The 14,059-nt window shown below is 41.9% G+C and overlaps 2 protein-coding genes across 7 annotated transcripts in view; both read left to right on the top strand.

Annotated features, from left to right (window-relative positions):
* The window catches only part of LOC121647505 (NACHT, LRR and PYD domains-containing protein 12-like), a gene marked incomplete at its 3' end in the record, with an annotated part of 791,953 nt that overhangs the window by 668,293 nt on the left and 109,601 nt on the right, over positions 1–14,059 (top strand). The gene's annotated exons all lie outside the window — the stretch shown is intronic.
* The window catches only part of ckap5 (cytoskeleton associated protein 5), a 39,332-nt gene that overhangs the window by 713 nt on the left and 24,560 nt on the right, over positions 1–14,059 (top strand). For all 6 annotated transcript variants that reach the window (XM_041996014.1, XM_041996012.1, XM_041996011.1 and 3 more), the window contains exons 2-16: positions 3,204–3,300; positions 4,736–4,929; positions 6,284–6,490; positions 6,817–6,988; positions 7,203–7,335; positions 7,411–7,511; positions 9,163–9,276; positions 9,522–9,626; positions 9,820–9,909; positions 10,178–10,342; positions 10,445–10,573; positions 10,656–10,823; positions 10,903–11,004; positions 11,296–11,406; positions 12,446–12,538. In XM_041996014.1, the coding sequence (XP_041851948.1) occupies positions 3,244–3,300; positions 4,736–4,929; positions 6,284–6,490; positions 6,817–6,988; positions 7,203–7,335; positions 7,411–7,511; positions 9,163–9,276; positions 9,522–9,626; positions 9,820–9,909; positions 10,178–10,342; positions 10,445–10,573; positions 10,656–10,823; positions 10,903–11,004; positions 11,296–11,406; positions 12,446–12,538 (1,941 nt within the window). In that variant the 5' untranslated portion in view covers positions 3,204–3,243. The remainder of the gene's footprint in view (positions 1–3,203; positions 3,301–4,735; positions 4,930–6,283; positions 6,491–6,816; positions 6,989–7,202; positions 7,336–7,410; positions 7,512–9,162; positions 9,277–9,521; positions 9,627–9,819; positions 9,910–10,177; positions 10,343–10,444; positions 10,574–10,655; positions 10,824–10,902; positions 11,005–11,295; positions 11,407–12,445; positions 12,539–14,059) is intronic.

The following is a 14,059-nucleotide window of genomic DNA, read 5'->3' as shown; positions in this document are numbered from 1 at the left end:
GGTGTGCTGATGTCTCCTCGTGCGCCCATAACTGACACAGCTGGATCATATTGAAATGTCTTATTTTCCGTAGTATTTGTTTGCTGTTGTGGCGTGCTGTGCAACTGAATGCTCCTCCCAGTTCAGTCAAATAAGCATGGTGGCCAGGTCTTGTGATGGGAAAACAGTAACTAGATCTATTAAACCAGGCCAAAACAAGAGACTGGGTTCTTAAAATAACTAACAAGTGACCTTGATAACCATTGTGTGAGAGACAGACAGGCCAACTGATCAATTTATGAATATCCATGTGCAATTCTCTCAGCACACATTTCTGTCTGGAAAAAGTTTGTACATCTGGTGAAGTTTCATCCATCAGAATCCCACTAGAGCAAAACGCCTGCAAAAATAGTTTAAATGTTTATCTTACGATTCATTTTATTAATGTAATCAAAGCTCCTGGAGCATTTGAACTTGATAATACTGCTGGTTGAGTCTTTGGGTTACCTCCATTAGTGAGTATGAAGTATCGTGTGTGTCTCAGAGCTAGTGGCGCAGAGGATCATTAAATGGAAATGTGTAAATAATATACCTGTAGTTTTGGTTCTCTGCTGTTAAGAACAATGCTGTATGATGAAAAACATCCTCATGATATGTAAGATTGAATCCTGTCCTCTTGCTCTGTTTTGTTTGACTTTATTTACTTTATATTTTACTAGCAGGTGGGGATGGAGGTAATGGAGTTTGATAGGTTGTGCTACACAAGGACAAACTATGCAGCTTTAAATAAGCAACTACCCCCTTCCTTTAAAAAAAAAAAAAAAAAACAAGCCTGAATCTCTCTGTGATGAGTAGAAGCGGCAGCTCTGCACGTAAAAAGCAAACTGTTAAATGAGCCATGGGTGGTCCAGTTTATTCCTATTGTGGTCCAGGTTAAGCCCACTTATGGATTATTTGATTAACTTGCATAATGAATTAATATTTGGAAGATGATTGATGAGGAGACTTATCAGCCTTTGGGATAGTTGGGGAAAATGAATTTAATTTTCAAAGGATGTTGTGTTAAAAGTGGTTTTGACTTGGTATTCTGTGCCTGTTTCACAGCCTTTTGTTGTCCCACACACATCCCAGCATGTCCCGCCAGTATGAACTTAGGAATGTGGTTGCGAGGGGCGTCTGTCTCAAAGGAAGAGCATCCCCCAGTTTTATTTCAGCTGAGGATATTCAACCAGACTCTACTGCACCTTTTTAGTAAGGAAAAGTAAAATGAAGTTAACTTTTAATAAAATTGAAATTAAGATGGCATGTTTGAGGACAGTTGTGATTCTTTTAGGATGCTTTGGTCTGGATGTGCCCTTCAGCCGTCTGAAATACATTTTCCAAGTTTGTGTTGCTTTCACTCTAAAGCGAAAGCATCCTGCAGCCTTTTTACTAGACTGGCTCGGATCAATGTGAAATTAAAACCTATAAGCCTACAGCCCATCTCTTAATGTGCATTAGACCATCACATGCTGATGCTTTCAGCTCAAAGTGAATGCTAAAACATAATTTGCCATCTCTTATGGACAGAAAGTGATGATCTTTGCTGATGTGCTCTCACAAGAGGAACTGAGTTAGTCTGCCATCCAAATGTTGCTCTGCATCTTATCTGCCTGGATTTATTATTTTCTAAGTTGGATCAAGATAATTCTGATCATCTCCATATAAGCAGTTGAATGAAACTGACTTGTCATCTACACTGTATTTTTATGTTTTATTTATTTCTAATAAATGACTGTTATTCCTTTTATAAGGATTAGTTGTTAAATTCTAAATAGGAACTTAAGAATAATTGGCTAAGCCTGTAGTCTGCTCAGAGTGATGTACCATGTTGGAAACATGTATAGCATGGTGAGATTTTAATATATGTTTGTGGAGAATAATTTTAAGGCCTATTCTGAATTTAATTGGAAAGCAAAGAGGAGAAAGTAAAGTACGAGTGATCTCTGCTAGTTCCCGTCAGATGACGGCAGATGACCTCTCACTATTCAAAAACTCCTTGTCAAGTTTGAGTGCCTTATTAACCCAGTTTTATCTCATCAGCAGTTTCTGTGGATCTTAAAGGTCCCATATTATACATTTTTCTTTCAGCAATGGGTGTCATAGATCTAACAACAAATGTTTTACCCCAAATTCAGCTTTGGTCCTTACTTTCAGCCATTCCAAAAGCGGCTCTAATGAGCTCTAGTGAGAACGGGCTGTTTCTGTGTCTGAACCTTTAAATGTTCATGAGTAGTTCCTGTCCATGCTGCTCTCTGGGAGAGGATCCGGCTTTCGCTGGCTCCTGCTCTGTGATTTTTAGAGTGCAGGCTCGGCTTCCTCCGACTGCTGGCAGGTAGGGCTGGGCAATATATGGAGATTTCCAAACATATGGAGACTATCATACGTAATATAGAGTGAGGGAATATTGTTTATATCAAGATAGTTTTAACTCAAACCAAGCTATCTTTTCTTTTTGCATTTTTCAGAGCTGTATTCATGTAATTGGAAAGTAATTTTCATTTATTTGGTTTTAAGAGCATTTAATTTAATCTACAGCTGCTTTAATTTCAGTCAACTATTTTATTGTACATGTGCTGCTGATCCTTAATAAACGTGTATTTATCACTCAAGGCTGTAAATCTGTACAGGATCTTTTTTACACAAAGTAAACACGAATTAAAGTTTTATGTAGTGTGATTGCTTTCATTCACATGGTCACACGGCTGGATCTGTTACTTGGATGTGGTCAGGGTTTGTTATTCATGGACTTCTGGTCGTGTTGTACATCACTGACATGGACTAATTTTTAAATTTTTATGTATTTCCTGGTTCATGTAATCTGAAATCCATTTATACATGACAGTAAAGATTTGTAGAAATTCAGCTGCTTGCTGGCGTCCACAGTCGAGACACGAGCCGTAGGTTGCTCCCACAGCAGCCATTCTTATTTACTTTGACTCTTGTTGTTAAATTTCAGTTTCATTGCAGCCACGGAAGATATAAAAAAATTGACAATGACTGATCCGGATCACATGCAGTCTGAAATGAGTGAATCGACATTCTGGCTTATTAATAGATCTGGGTGCTCTGTATTCCTGGTGTTAATGTGCCTTCAGCTTCATACGAAAACCAGCTTTTACCAAAAGCTCTAAACAAAATAAAGAGAATAAAGGAATAATTGTGTTTTTAATGTTGTTTTCCAGCTGAATACCTTTGGGGAAGCCCAACCCCCAGCCAGACACCATGGGGGATGACAGCGAGTGGATGAAGCTTCCCATCGACCAGAAATGTGAACATAAGGTATATGATGTTTGTTCTCGCCCATCAAACCTTCTGTTTACAGTTGGGACATGAAATCCTGCAGCAGAGATGATGCGTGAGCTTCCCTGCGGTAATGATCACGGATGAGCTGAAGATATTCTATCATGAATGAATAGAAATCTGTTATTGGCTGCAGTCGTGCTAGTCCTGTACGGACATTCAGGTTCATCAGCATGAGCTGCAGCATGGTTTCTGCTGAACAACACAGACTTTAATAACAAACAAAGCAACAGAGCTGCACCCTGCAGTCATCGGGGATTAAACCAGAGTTTCTGCCTGATTAGCTTCTTCAGACTTGCTTACTCTGTTTGTTTAGATCCTTACAAGGCTTTACATTCAGGATTAAACTAATATTGTCTTAGGAGGACCCTGTAATCCATGACGGCAGCCATGACAGCAATGTATTTATGTGCAGTAACAACACGACGGTGTGTAACTCGCAGGCTGATTGTGGTTCTTAGTTTGGAAAGATCAGATCTCATTAGCGGGGTTTCCTTTGATGTTTTTGATTTGCATTTAGAAAACGTAAATGTAGAAACTGTTTATTCAACAGCCGGGAAAATCCTGTCTGACCCGGCAAAGATTAAAATGACTGACTGGCGTCTTCCCAGATATTCCCAGGGGTCAGTGTAATTCCCAAAGAAGAGCTCCTTCATATTCCTCTGGTGGATGTCCCTTACAGTTAATTATTTATTTATTTCCCCCTCTCAATATTTCCTGTTCCCATGGCAACATAGCCTGTACCGCCAGCCTCTGGTGACTGCACCACCTCAAACCAGATAGTGGAAACTTTCTGATTCACATTTACTTTTTCTGGCTTTTGAAATGATGGTTTCAGATTGACTTTGTCAGAGAATGAGCATAAATCATACTGAAAGGCTGTTATTAGGATGTTTTAAAAAGTTACCAACAGTGAATCTTTTTTCTGAGATGATCATCTGTGCACTTGTATTTGTGTGAGAAATGTGAGTTTAACGAGGGGGGATTTAAATTCAATGAGCAGATTAGGAATGGCAGTGGTATGGTTTTAGACTCTGCAGCAGGATAATAAGAAGCAAACCGACCACAATCCAACCAAAGTTTCCTGCTTCACCACTATCGAACCTTCTTGGCTTCACTCTCTGCATCCCAACCACATTTTAATCTGGACATTATTTGCTTCCTGATATTTAATGTGGATGGGAAAGTTCTTCTAGTACAGCTGACGGATCAGTTGATCTGAGTGGTGAAGCTTTCTGTAGTTTCCAAATGAGCCTGGAAAAACAGCCCCCAATTTGCCTTCAGTGCACTGAAGCTATCCGAGCCGAGAAGTAGGTCACTGTGTTGCTGTTATCCAGAACTCCACCTTCCTGCAGGCGCTGCACAGGCTGTATTTTGGAGCAGTTTTAACCTTCTCTGCTTTTATCTCTTGCAGTTATGGAAAGCCCGACTGAACGGTTATGAAGAAGCTCTGAAGTTGTTCCAGAGGATAGAGGATGAGAAGAGTCCGGAGTGGGGGAAGTACCTGGGACTGATAAAGAAGTTTGTGACCGACTCCAATGCCGTGGCTCAGCTTAAAGGCCTGGAGGCCGCACTGGCCTTTGTCGAGAACGCACACGTGGCTGGAAAGTAAGTTATAGTGGCGATGGCCCGATCAGCTGCATGTTCAGGGCTCTAGACTGCGACCAAAAATGAGTTGAATACGACTAACTTTATTTCTTGGTCTCATTGTGATAAAAAGCTGGGGGGGGGGTAGACTGTGTAGTGCTCTGGTACACATTCAGTACTGTGAAGAACGACAACTGAGACGAGAATCACAGAAACTGGAATCAATTGTAAAACATGGAATAAGGTGGAGTTTGTTCTCATGTTATTGTCATCTAATATTCTCACAAATTTTTTCACCGTTCCTGAGCAACATCAAGCAGAAAAGATGGCTGATAGTTGAATCCGTTAGGACCGCTGCAGCCTCCCATTTATCTGACGCCACCTGAACTGACTGGGATCAAGTCTCTCCCCCAGAAGTTCAGCAGTGGCGAAGAAGCTCCAACGCTACTCAGCTCTAGAAAAAGTGAAAACATTGCATCCATTTCTGGTGAAGCATTAGAGTGAGAATGTAGTGGCTGAGAAACGCAGCCTCCATCAAACTCACTCTGTGTGTTTGAGCTGCACCTGGAGGCTGTTCTGGAGGAGATCCATGGAAAATAAATTCTCCTAATATGACAGGCTGCCATGTATTAAAAAGGAAAAGACAGAGCAACAGAAGCAGTGACGTTTTCTGGATGTTTGAGCAGACAAAAACGTGGCCTATAATAAAGCTAAAGAGGAGCTGCCTTTCGCAACGTTCTGGTCTAAGTAGATGATTATCATGGAAAATATTCAATGTAAATCCAGAGGAGGGAGATTTGTCAGAAGCAGCTGAGCCTCATTTCAAGTTTACTTTTTAGTTTTTTGTTCTACTTAAAATTCGTGCTTGAAATAAAGACAAACCTTTACCTAAACCTCATTCTTGTTCAAAATAACTTGGGGAAACATCAGTGTCTGTGGGTAATGATCAAAAGATGATCCTTAAAATGTGTTAAATGAGCTGCAGAGAGCCAAGCTGGGAAACTGGGGTGCATCAATATCTTTTAATGGTGCACCCACATTAAATAGCTTGGCGCACCAGTGCAACCAGTGTAAAAGCTAGTCTGGACCTCGTTTGTTCTGAGAGAATCATTGGCAAAAAAAAAAAAAAAAAGTTAGACAACATCATGGTAGATGTTATAATCTGACATTGTTTGACCCGGTTCATGTTGGTTTTCTGGATCTGGTTAAAAATATGGAGGGTACTGGGTGGGCTGTTGGGCGTTTTGGGGTTTCTCTCAGGTCAGTGACCCTATGACTTGGTGCTGAGCGGTGGACTTGTACCTGCAGCGTTTGGGCGCTTCGTTGTCCGTTCGAGGTGGCGCTCCATCTGACAGGTTGTGTTCCTTTACTTCAGGACGACGGGGGAGGTGGTGTCAGGTGTTGTGACCAAAGTATTCAATCAGCCCAAGGCGCGAGCCAAGGAGCTGGGCATGGACATCTGCCTCATGTACATCGAGATCGAGAAGGCGGAGGTGGTTCAGGACGAGCTGCTGAAAGGACTGGACAACAAGAACCCCAAGATAGTGGTGGCGTGTATCGAGACGCTCCGCAAGGCTCTGAGGTCGGTAATTCTGTTAAAATACTTTATTAATCCCCAAAGTGGAAATTCGTTTGTTGTAACAAATAAATTATGACAATAACTTGTATTACAAAATAAGTAGATAAAAACCCACTAAAATAGATAAATTATGTTCACTCATTATTATGGAAATGTTCATTTTAAATGTCGTATCCAGGTAAAAATGAGATCTGTTTTTTGCCGTTAGGAAGTGACTACTGCAGTGTTATGTGAACTTCCTTGTTGCATTTAAACCCAGATGTTTGGGGGTTTTTTTGGCTTGTAAAAATGGTGCTCAACTCCTTGTCCCATCTGTCATCTTCTCACAGTGACTTTGGGTCCAAGACCGTGACGTTAAAGCCTGTTGTGAAAGTTTTAGCAAAACAGTTTGAGTCCAGAGAGAAAGCCGTGAGAGATGAAGCCAAGCTGCTTGCTGTAGAAATCTACAAGTGGATCAGAGATGCTCTGCGGCCTCCACTGCAGAGTATCAACTCAGTACAGGTGGGCCGCGCAACGTTGACACCAAGCTTTCAGGGTTGACATTTAACCTACATTTAACTTTTTTTTTTTTTTTTTTTTTCTTTCCCTGCACCTTGCTGTAATGTTTTTATGTTTTATGTAAAGCACTTTGAATTGTCTTGTACATGAAATGTGCAATACAAATGAATTTGCCTTGCCTTGCCTTACAAGTCGTGTCTTTCCTCCATCCCTACAGCTGAAAGAACTGGAGGAGGAGTGGGTGAAACTGCCTTCATCTCCTCCCAAACAGACCAGGTTCCTGCGCTCCCAGCAGGACCTGAAGGCAAAGTTCGAGCAGCAACAAGCACAAGGCGGAGAGCAGTCTGATGGTAGGTTGGACTGAGATCTGCTAACTGCTTTCTCATGCTGAGGAGTCACGTTCTTCTTCTATGTCTCTCCTCCAGGAGAGGATGAGGAGGAAACGGCAGTAGCTGTGGATCCATACGAGCTGCTGGAACCTGTAGAGATTCTGTCCAAGATGCCCAAAGACTTCTACGAGAAAATTGTGAGTTCATCCAACTACAGAAAATTCAGACCCATTAAACACTGTGTAACCTGGAAATCAGATGTTTACGTTTTCCTCCCTTCTTACAGACTAACACTGAACTGAATGAATGCAGGGTTATTTTAAGTGGTAGCTAAATCACCATGGTAACTGATGCTGAACTCTTAAATGGTCAGAAAAGCAACATCCCGATCCTGATGATTCTCCAGACTGAAATGTCAAGTGGAAGAAATGAAACTTATCTCTTGTAAAAAAATAAATAAATTAAATGGCTTAATTAACATAGAATAAACATCAGAATACCGAATAAGTGACAGAAAAAATCAGTCATGTATCAGTTGTCGTCTAAAGGCTGAGAACATATTTGCTCTTTAACTTCGTGTTAGCATCTGCAGACTTGCACATGCTGGTGTACAACGCTTCAATGACTCAAATGAAATGGATCCAGCAGCCAATTAAATTTTGCACAATTACTCATTAATTTGAGTCAGGTGGTTTTGGAGCAGGGAGACATTGAAAACCTGCAGGTTTGTGACCCTCGAGGACCGGAGCTGGACACCTCTGCTCTAGACCAGTGGTTTTCAAACTGAGGGTCGCCAGATAATTTAAAACTATATATATATATATATATATGTATCCTACATTTATCAAATAAACTTGGGATTTTTAACAGGCCTGTCAAAATGAACCCAATTAATGAAGAGATAAACCTTTGATATTAGCACATAATAATACCAGGGATCCCAGGTTGGGAACCACTGCCCTAGGAAGTGTTTCTGTTTCTGTTACTGGGGTACGCTATGGCTTCTAATATGAATTTAATTTGCGACTGGTCTGAAGTGTTTACTGAATCTGCAGTTCTGATTGTAGCCTGGATTGGTATGCATCATTCACATCTTAAGTCTCAGCTTTCTACTGGTGGATAATAGGGCTGCAACTAATGACTATTCTGATGGTTGATTAGTCACCGACTATTAAAACGACTAGTCAACCAATCGGATTATGTATCTCACGATTATTATATATGGATCTTATTTCACTTTCAGCTTTGAAATTTTGCATAAGATTGTTAAGTCTGACGTTCCTCCCCTTTAAATGTTCGAGCATTGCAGACGTACTTCCGTGGTACACAAGGTCCGCTTTAAAAATCTCACATGTATTTAATTTATTTTGTAAGTTTAACGTGAAGTTATCCCAGACTTTTAACGTTCTCCGCTGCGGTTTTCCTCCCGTTTTTTTCCCCTGGCGGACTTCACTGCGCATGTGCATCTCTCAACAGAGATTAAAAAAGAAGACGATGTCTCACTCTATTTTTTGTTCCCCCTCTTTGCGTATGTGCATTGTGCAACTCTCAGCAGAGATAGGATTAGAAGACGATGTCTCACTCTGTTGTTCTTTTTGTTTTTTTTTGTTTTTTTTTTTTGCCAACAATAGTCGACGGCTAAATTCGTTGTCGACTATTTTTATTGTCGACTATTGTCGACAACGTCGACTAATTGTTGCAGCCCTAGTGGATAATGTGTCTGTACTTGGAAGGGAGACGGAGTGAAATCCATATTTATGTCATGTCCTGCCAACAGAACGTCTGAAAGGAGCAGGAAAATGACCGACTCCTCCTGATGCTTTTTGTCTTTCCTCCATTTGTCTGCAGGAAGCTAAAAAGTGGCAGGAAAGAAAAGAAGCTCTGGAAGCTATCGAGGCTCTGACCAAGAACCCCAAACTGGAGAATGGCGACTACGGAGACCTGGTCAGGGCCCTGAAGAAGGTAAAGATTCAAAAGAAACACTCTAACCACTCTGACACGTTATTTAGTATCCAGATTTTGTACTGGGATTACTGCTGGTGCATCAGATTCCCACTGATGGATGAATTCAGATGGACGGCCGTACTGAGCAGCTGATTTGGCTCCGTTCCTAACAGAAAATCATCCGTTGGTGAAGAAGTTTTCTGGATTGTTGTGCAAATAAAACGTGTACTGTGGGGTTATGCTACACCGCATCTGTGTTTCAGGTTGTGGGGAAAGATGCCAACGTGATGCTGGTGTCGATGTCAGCAAAATGCCTGGCTGGACTGGCCGCTGGCCTCAGGAAGAAGTTTGGAACATATGCAGGACAAGTTAGTAAATTTTTGCTCTAAAGTACTTAGTATTGGTTTAACAAGAAGCTGACCTTTTCTGGACCTTTTTGTTTCATGATGATCTACAACTGAATGTGGGAGCAGGGAGTTGGGGGGGGGGGGGGGGGGGGGGGGGTCAGTAAAGACAGAAGCAGGTATCGAACCACATCCTCCTCACACTTGTGTGTTTTAGGTGGTTCCAACTATTCTGGAGAAGTTTAAGGAGAAGAAACCTCAGGTCGTCCAGTCCCTGCAGGAGGCGATTGATGCCATCTTCCTCACTGTGAGTAAACAGTGTAACTAAAGAATAAGCTGCTGTGATGAAGATGATCAGCATATAGTGGAAGATGAAGCTCCTCTGTTCCTGCTGGATTTATGTACATTACACTCAACATCTGCGACTTCTTTTCTAGCCCACTGAGCTAAATGCACGCCTGGTTCCTAATCTGATAACTGCTGCTGTTCACGGAGCTGCTAATGTGTTTCCAGTGGCCTCCTAATGGCTGATAATCTTTACTTAGTTTGACTGATGTCTGCTTTGTCTCCCTCAGACGACTCTCCAGAACCTGTCTGAGGACGTCCTGGCTGTGATGGACAATAAGAACCCGTCCATTAAGCAGCAGGCCTCTCTGTTTCTGGCTCGCTCCTTCAGACACTGCACACAGGCCACGCTGCCGAAGAGTGTCCTCAAACCTCTCTGCGCTGCGCTCATCAAGGTACGCATCGCACCGTGGGCTCATCTTTACCTTCCGATATTTCCACAGCAGATGCAGTATGGTCTGAGAATGCTCTCGTCTTTTCCTCTTTAACCATTTCAGCAAGTAAACGACTCGGCTCCGGAGGTCCGTGACGCCGCCTTCGAAGCTCTGGGGACGGCCATGAAGGTGGTGGGGGAGAAAGCTGTGAACCCTTTCCTGACTGACCTGGATAAACTCAAACTGGATAAGGTGAGGATCAGGAGATGATGGGAGAGAATAAAGCTCCTGTTTTAGTCGTGAGCTGCCAGTCATGGTCACTTTTTCCTGACAGATTAAGGAGTGTGCAGATAAAGTGGAGCTCCCTGGAGGGAGGAAGGGTGCAGGAGGAGGAGGAGCAGCGGTGGAAAAAAAACCTGCTGCTAAAGCTGCTCCTCCTTCTGAAGCTCCTTCCAAATCCTCTGGTCCACCTAAGAAGAGCCAAACAGCTGCTGCCAGCAAGGTATGTAAAACTGAATGTTGCAGGGTTTTTATGCTGTCTGTTATGAGCTGATCAGGAATCTTTCCTTCGTTTTCTGCAGGTGTCGGCAGGTCCACCCAAAAAAGGCAAAGCAGCATCTGCAGCAGGAGGAAAAACAAAGAAAACCTCTGACAGCAAAGACTTCACAGAGACTGAATTGTCTGTAAGTTTGTGGTAAAACATTCTGCCAACCAACAAGCCGCACAGTTATAAAACATAAGCAGTTTGTTTTCCTGCTGGTGTCACATGATGGCCCTGCTAACATCACACAGCAGCTTCCTGCAGGATGGGCCCTAGTCTGGTTCTATATCATAACATTTTAATGAGCATAGAGACTTTTATGTTTGAATCAGCCGCAGCAGCAGTTAGGTAGCAGTTTTTCTGAGAGCTGGATCATCCCAGCACTTACCAGGTTACCTGAGTTTTTGCTCACATAAATGTTTTGTCTTTTTAGGTCGAAGCCTGCGAGGACCTTGCAGCAGGTGTACTTCCTGCTTCCTGTCTGCAGCAGCTGGACTCGGCCAACTGGAAGGAGAGACTGGCCAGTATGGAGGACTTCCAGAGGGTAAAAACTTCCTGGTTGCTCATAAAACATTTGAATTACTTTAACCCCTAAAATTCCACTAGATCACCTTGAAGCACCTCACTTACGTCATCATCAGTGTCTCAGGAACGATAGTGTGTAACTCTGTGGGGTATAGCTTTCCCTTTAGGTGATCTACAGAAGTTTTCCAGGTATTTCTATCCCGTCCAGGAGATTTACAATCCAGCCAGTAAATAGTGTTTATTCAGCGACTCTATCTGGTAAATCCACCATGATCCATAACAGCATTATTCATCACATTTTCATCACAAAAAGATCACTATCACTACTATGTTGCTAAGAGACCTCTATTCAGACCTGGAAATGATGATGAAGCCACTTCCTGTTAAACCTTTCACCAATCAGAGAGCTTAGATTGACAGTAATGTCCAATCAGGAGCAGCCAAAGATCAACCAGAGAGCAGAAAGTTCTATGTGTGTCTGAAAAGAAGAAAAATAATGCTCCTTTATGGCTGGAATAAAGCCAAGAAGATGTTTCTGATGCACGGATGCAGCTGAGCTGGAGTTGGTTTAGTGAGGATAGCAGGTAAATAGTAGCAGAAATAACTGGAAATAAGGAAAAAGTGGAAATATGGAAATAGTTTCTGTTGTGTGTTTGTTTCAATGCCAATATTATTTTCTCCTGAAAGCCAAGACTTGAGAGAATGATGTGCAGATGAGAAAAGATTTAGTCACTGTTGATCTGTGTGTTATTTCTACAAAGTTCTGTTAGTAATAAATTCTGCTTTCTTCCGGTCGGCCTTTATGCTGCTATATCTATTCATACATTCATTTTACATAATTTTAGCCTCATAATCTGACAGCTGAGTCTGGAAACATCATGTCTGCATGCTGACTGGGATTAAAAGCTTCAGTGTCTACATGAAGCAAAAACAGACCAAAAAAAGTGGCTTGTAGTTTTTAGGGTTAAGAAATGTGACTGGAGTTTTGGAAAAAGTTGTGTTGCCGCCTGTCAGAAAGCAGATCTAGTGATAATGTATGAATGAATTTGTGTTTGCAGGCAGTGGAGACCATGGACCGGGCGGTGATGCCTTGCCAGGCTTTGGTCAAGATGTTGGCCAAGAAACCGGGTTGGAAGGAGACAAACTTCCAGGTAAGTGACTTAAATGTTTTCTGTAGAAAATGATGAAAACCAGTTCAGATTAAAGATTAGTGCACTGATCTGTTCCATTGTTTACAGCAGCGCCATAAAGTTCAGTATGAAGAGTTAAATAAAGAACCGTGAGCCATAAACAGCAACCCAGACTGTAAAGCCACTCCCACTTCCTGCCCTGAAACGAACTTCTTACTAACTCTTTCACACATGCTGCTTCAGGAAAGAGCGTGAGACAAGATGCATCATTATCAAGGCAGTAGCCTACATATCAAATAGGACATTATCCCCATCTTACCTGTGGAACAGGACGGCTTTATAAATATGCTAAAAACTCAGAATATCTGTTACTGGTTCGAGCTACTTCTGACGAAGGTCTGCTCCATTTTCATCTGGATGTAAGAGCTTTGCCTCCGTCTTCAGTCTTTTTGTTATTCCTTTCACAGGAAGTAAAAATGGGGTCAAATACACTGCTAAAAAAAATAAAGAGAACACTAAAATAATACATCCCAGATCTGAATGCATGAAATATTCTTATTAAACACTTTGTTCTTTACATAGTTGAATGTGCTGACAACAAAATCACACAAAATTATCAATGGAAATCAAATTTCCATGGAGGTCTGGATTTGGAGTCACATTCAAAATTAAAGTGGAAAAACACACTACAGGCTGATCCAACGTTGATGTAATGTCCTTAAAACAAGTCCAAATGAGGCTCAGTAGTGTGTGTGGCCTCCACGTGCCTGTAAGACCTCCCTACAACGCCTGGGCATGCTCCTGATGAGGTGGCGGGTGGTCTCCTGAGAGATCTCCTTCCAGACCTGGACTAAAGCATCCGCCAACTCCTGGACAGTCTGTGGTGCAACGTGGTGTTGGTGGATGGAGCGAGACATGATGTCCCAGATTGGATTCAGGTCTGGGGAACGGGCGGGCCTCTCCTGTTCCCTGACCGGCTGTCGGTAATCAGCTGATCGGCTTTTCTGTTGCTAGTTCTGTCTCTCTTGTTGCGCTTGTTTATCGTTCATCAGAGAAGGAGGAAAATAGCGGTTTGTGGTTAATCTCATATTTAATCCAAAGTATTGTTATTGGACACGCTAGCAACAGCAAAACTTTACCAGTATCATCTCAATGAGATGCATGTCTGTCACATGAAGCTGAAGAATGAAACTTGTTAACAGCAGCCTATTTTAGTTAGATACTGTTTGTCTTTATTTCATATAGCTTGTCAGTATTAATGAGGTTTGCTAGTGATACAGCTGTAAATCTACTTGTCATCAGACAGCCATGCACATGCAAATATGGATGATTTATCACAGTTGTTGCAATGTGTATAACGAACAGCTAAAATTTCAATACATTGTGCAGCCCTAGGCCTCATCCAGCTTCTGTTTTCTCCAACATGACTATCCTGCAACACAATCAAATGGGCATCAAGATGTTGCATAAATTAATCTGGATGAGCAGAGTTTCATTATATATAATTTATTATTTTTTAAAGATTTCACATAACCTACAAAA

This window comes from Melanotaenia boesemani, chromosome 10 (assembly GCF_017639745.1).
Source record: "Melanotaenia boesemani isolate fMelBoe1 chromosome 10, fMelBoe1.pri, whole genome shotgun sequence".
Classification (NCBI taxonomy): Eukaryota; Metazoa; Chordata; class Actinopteri; order Atheriniformes; family Melanotaeniidae; genus Melanotaenia; species Melanotaenia boesemani.
This window is presented reverse-complemented; position numbering and strand designations above follow the sequence as displayed.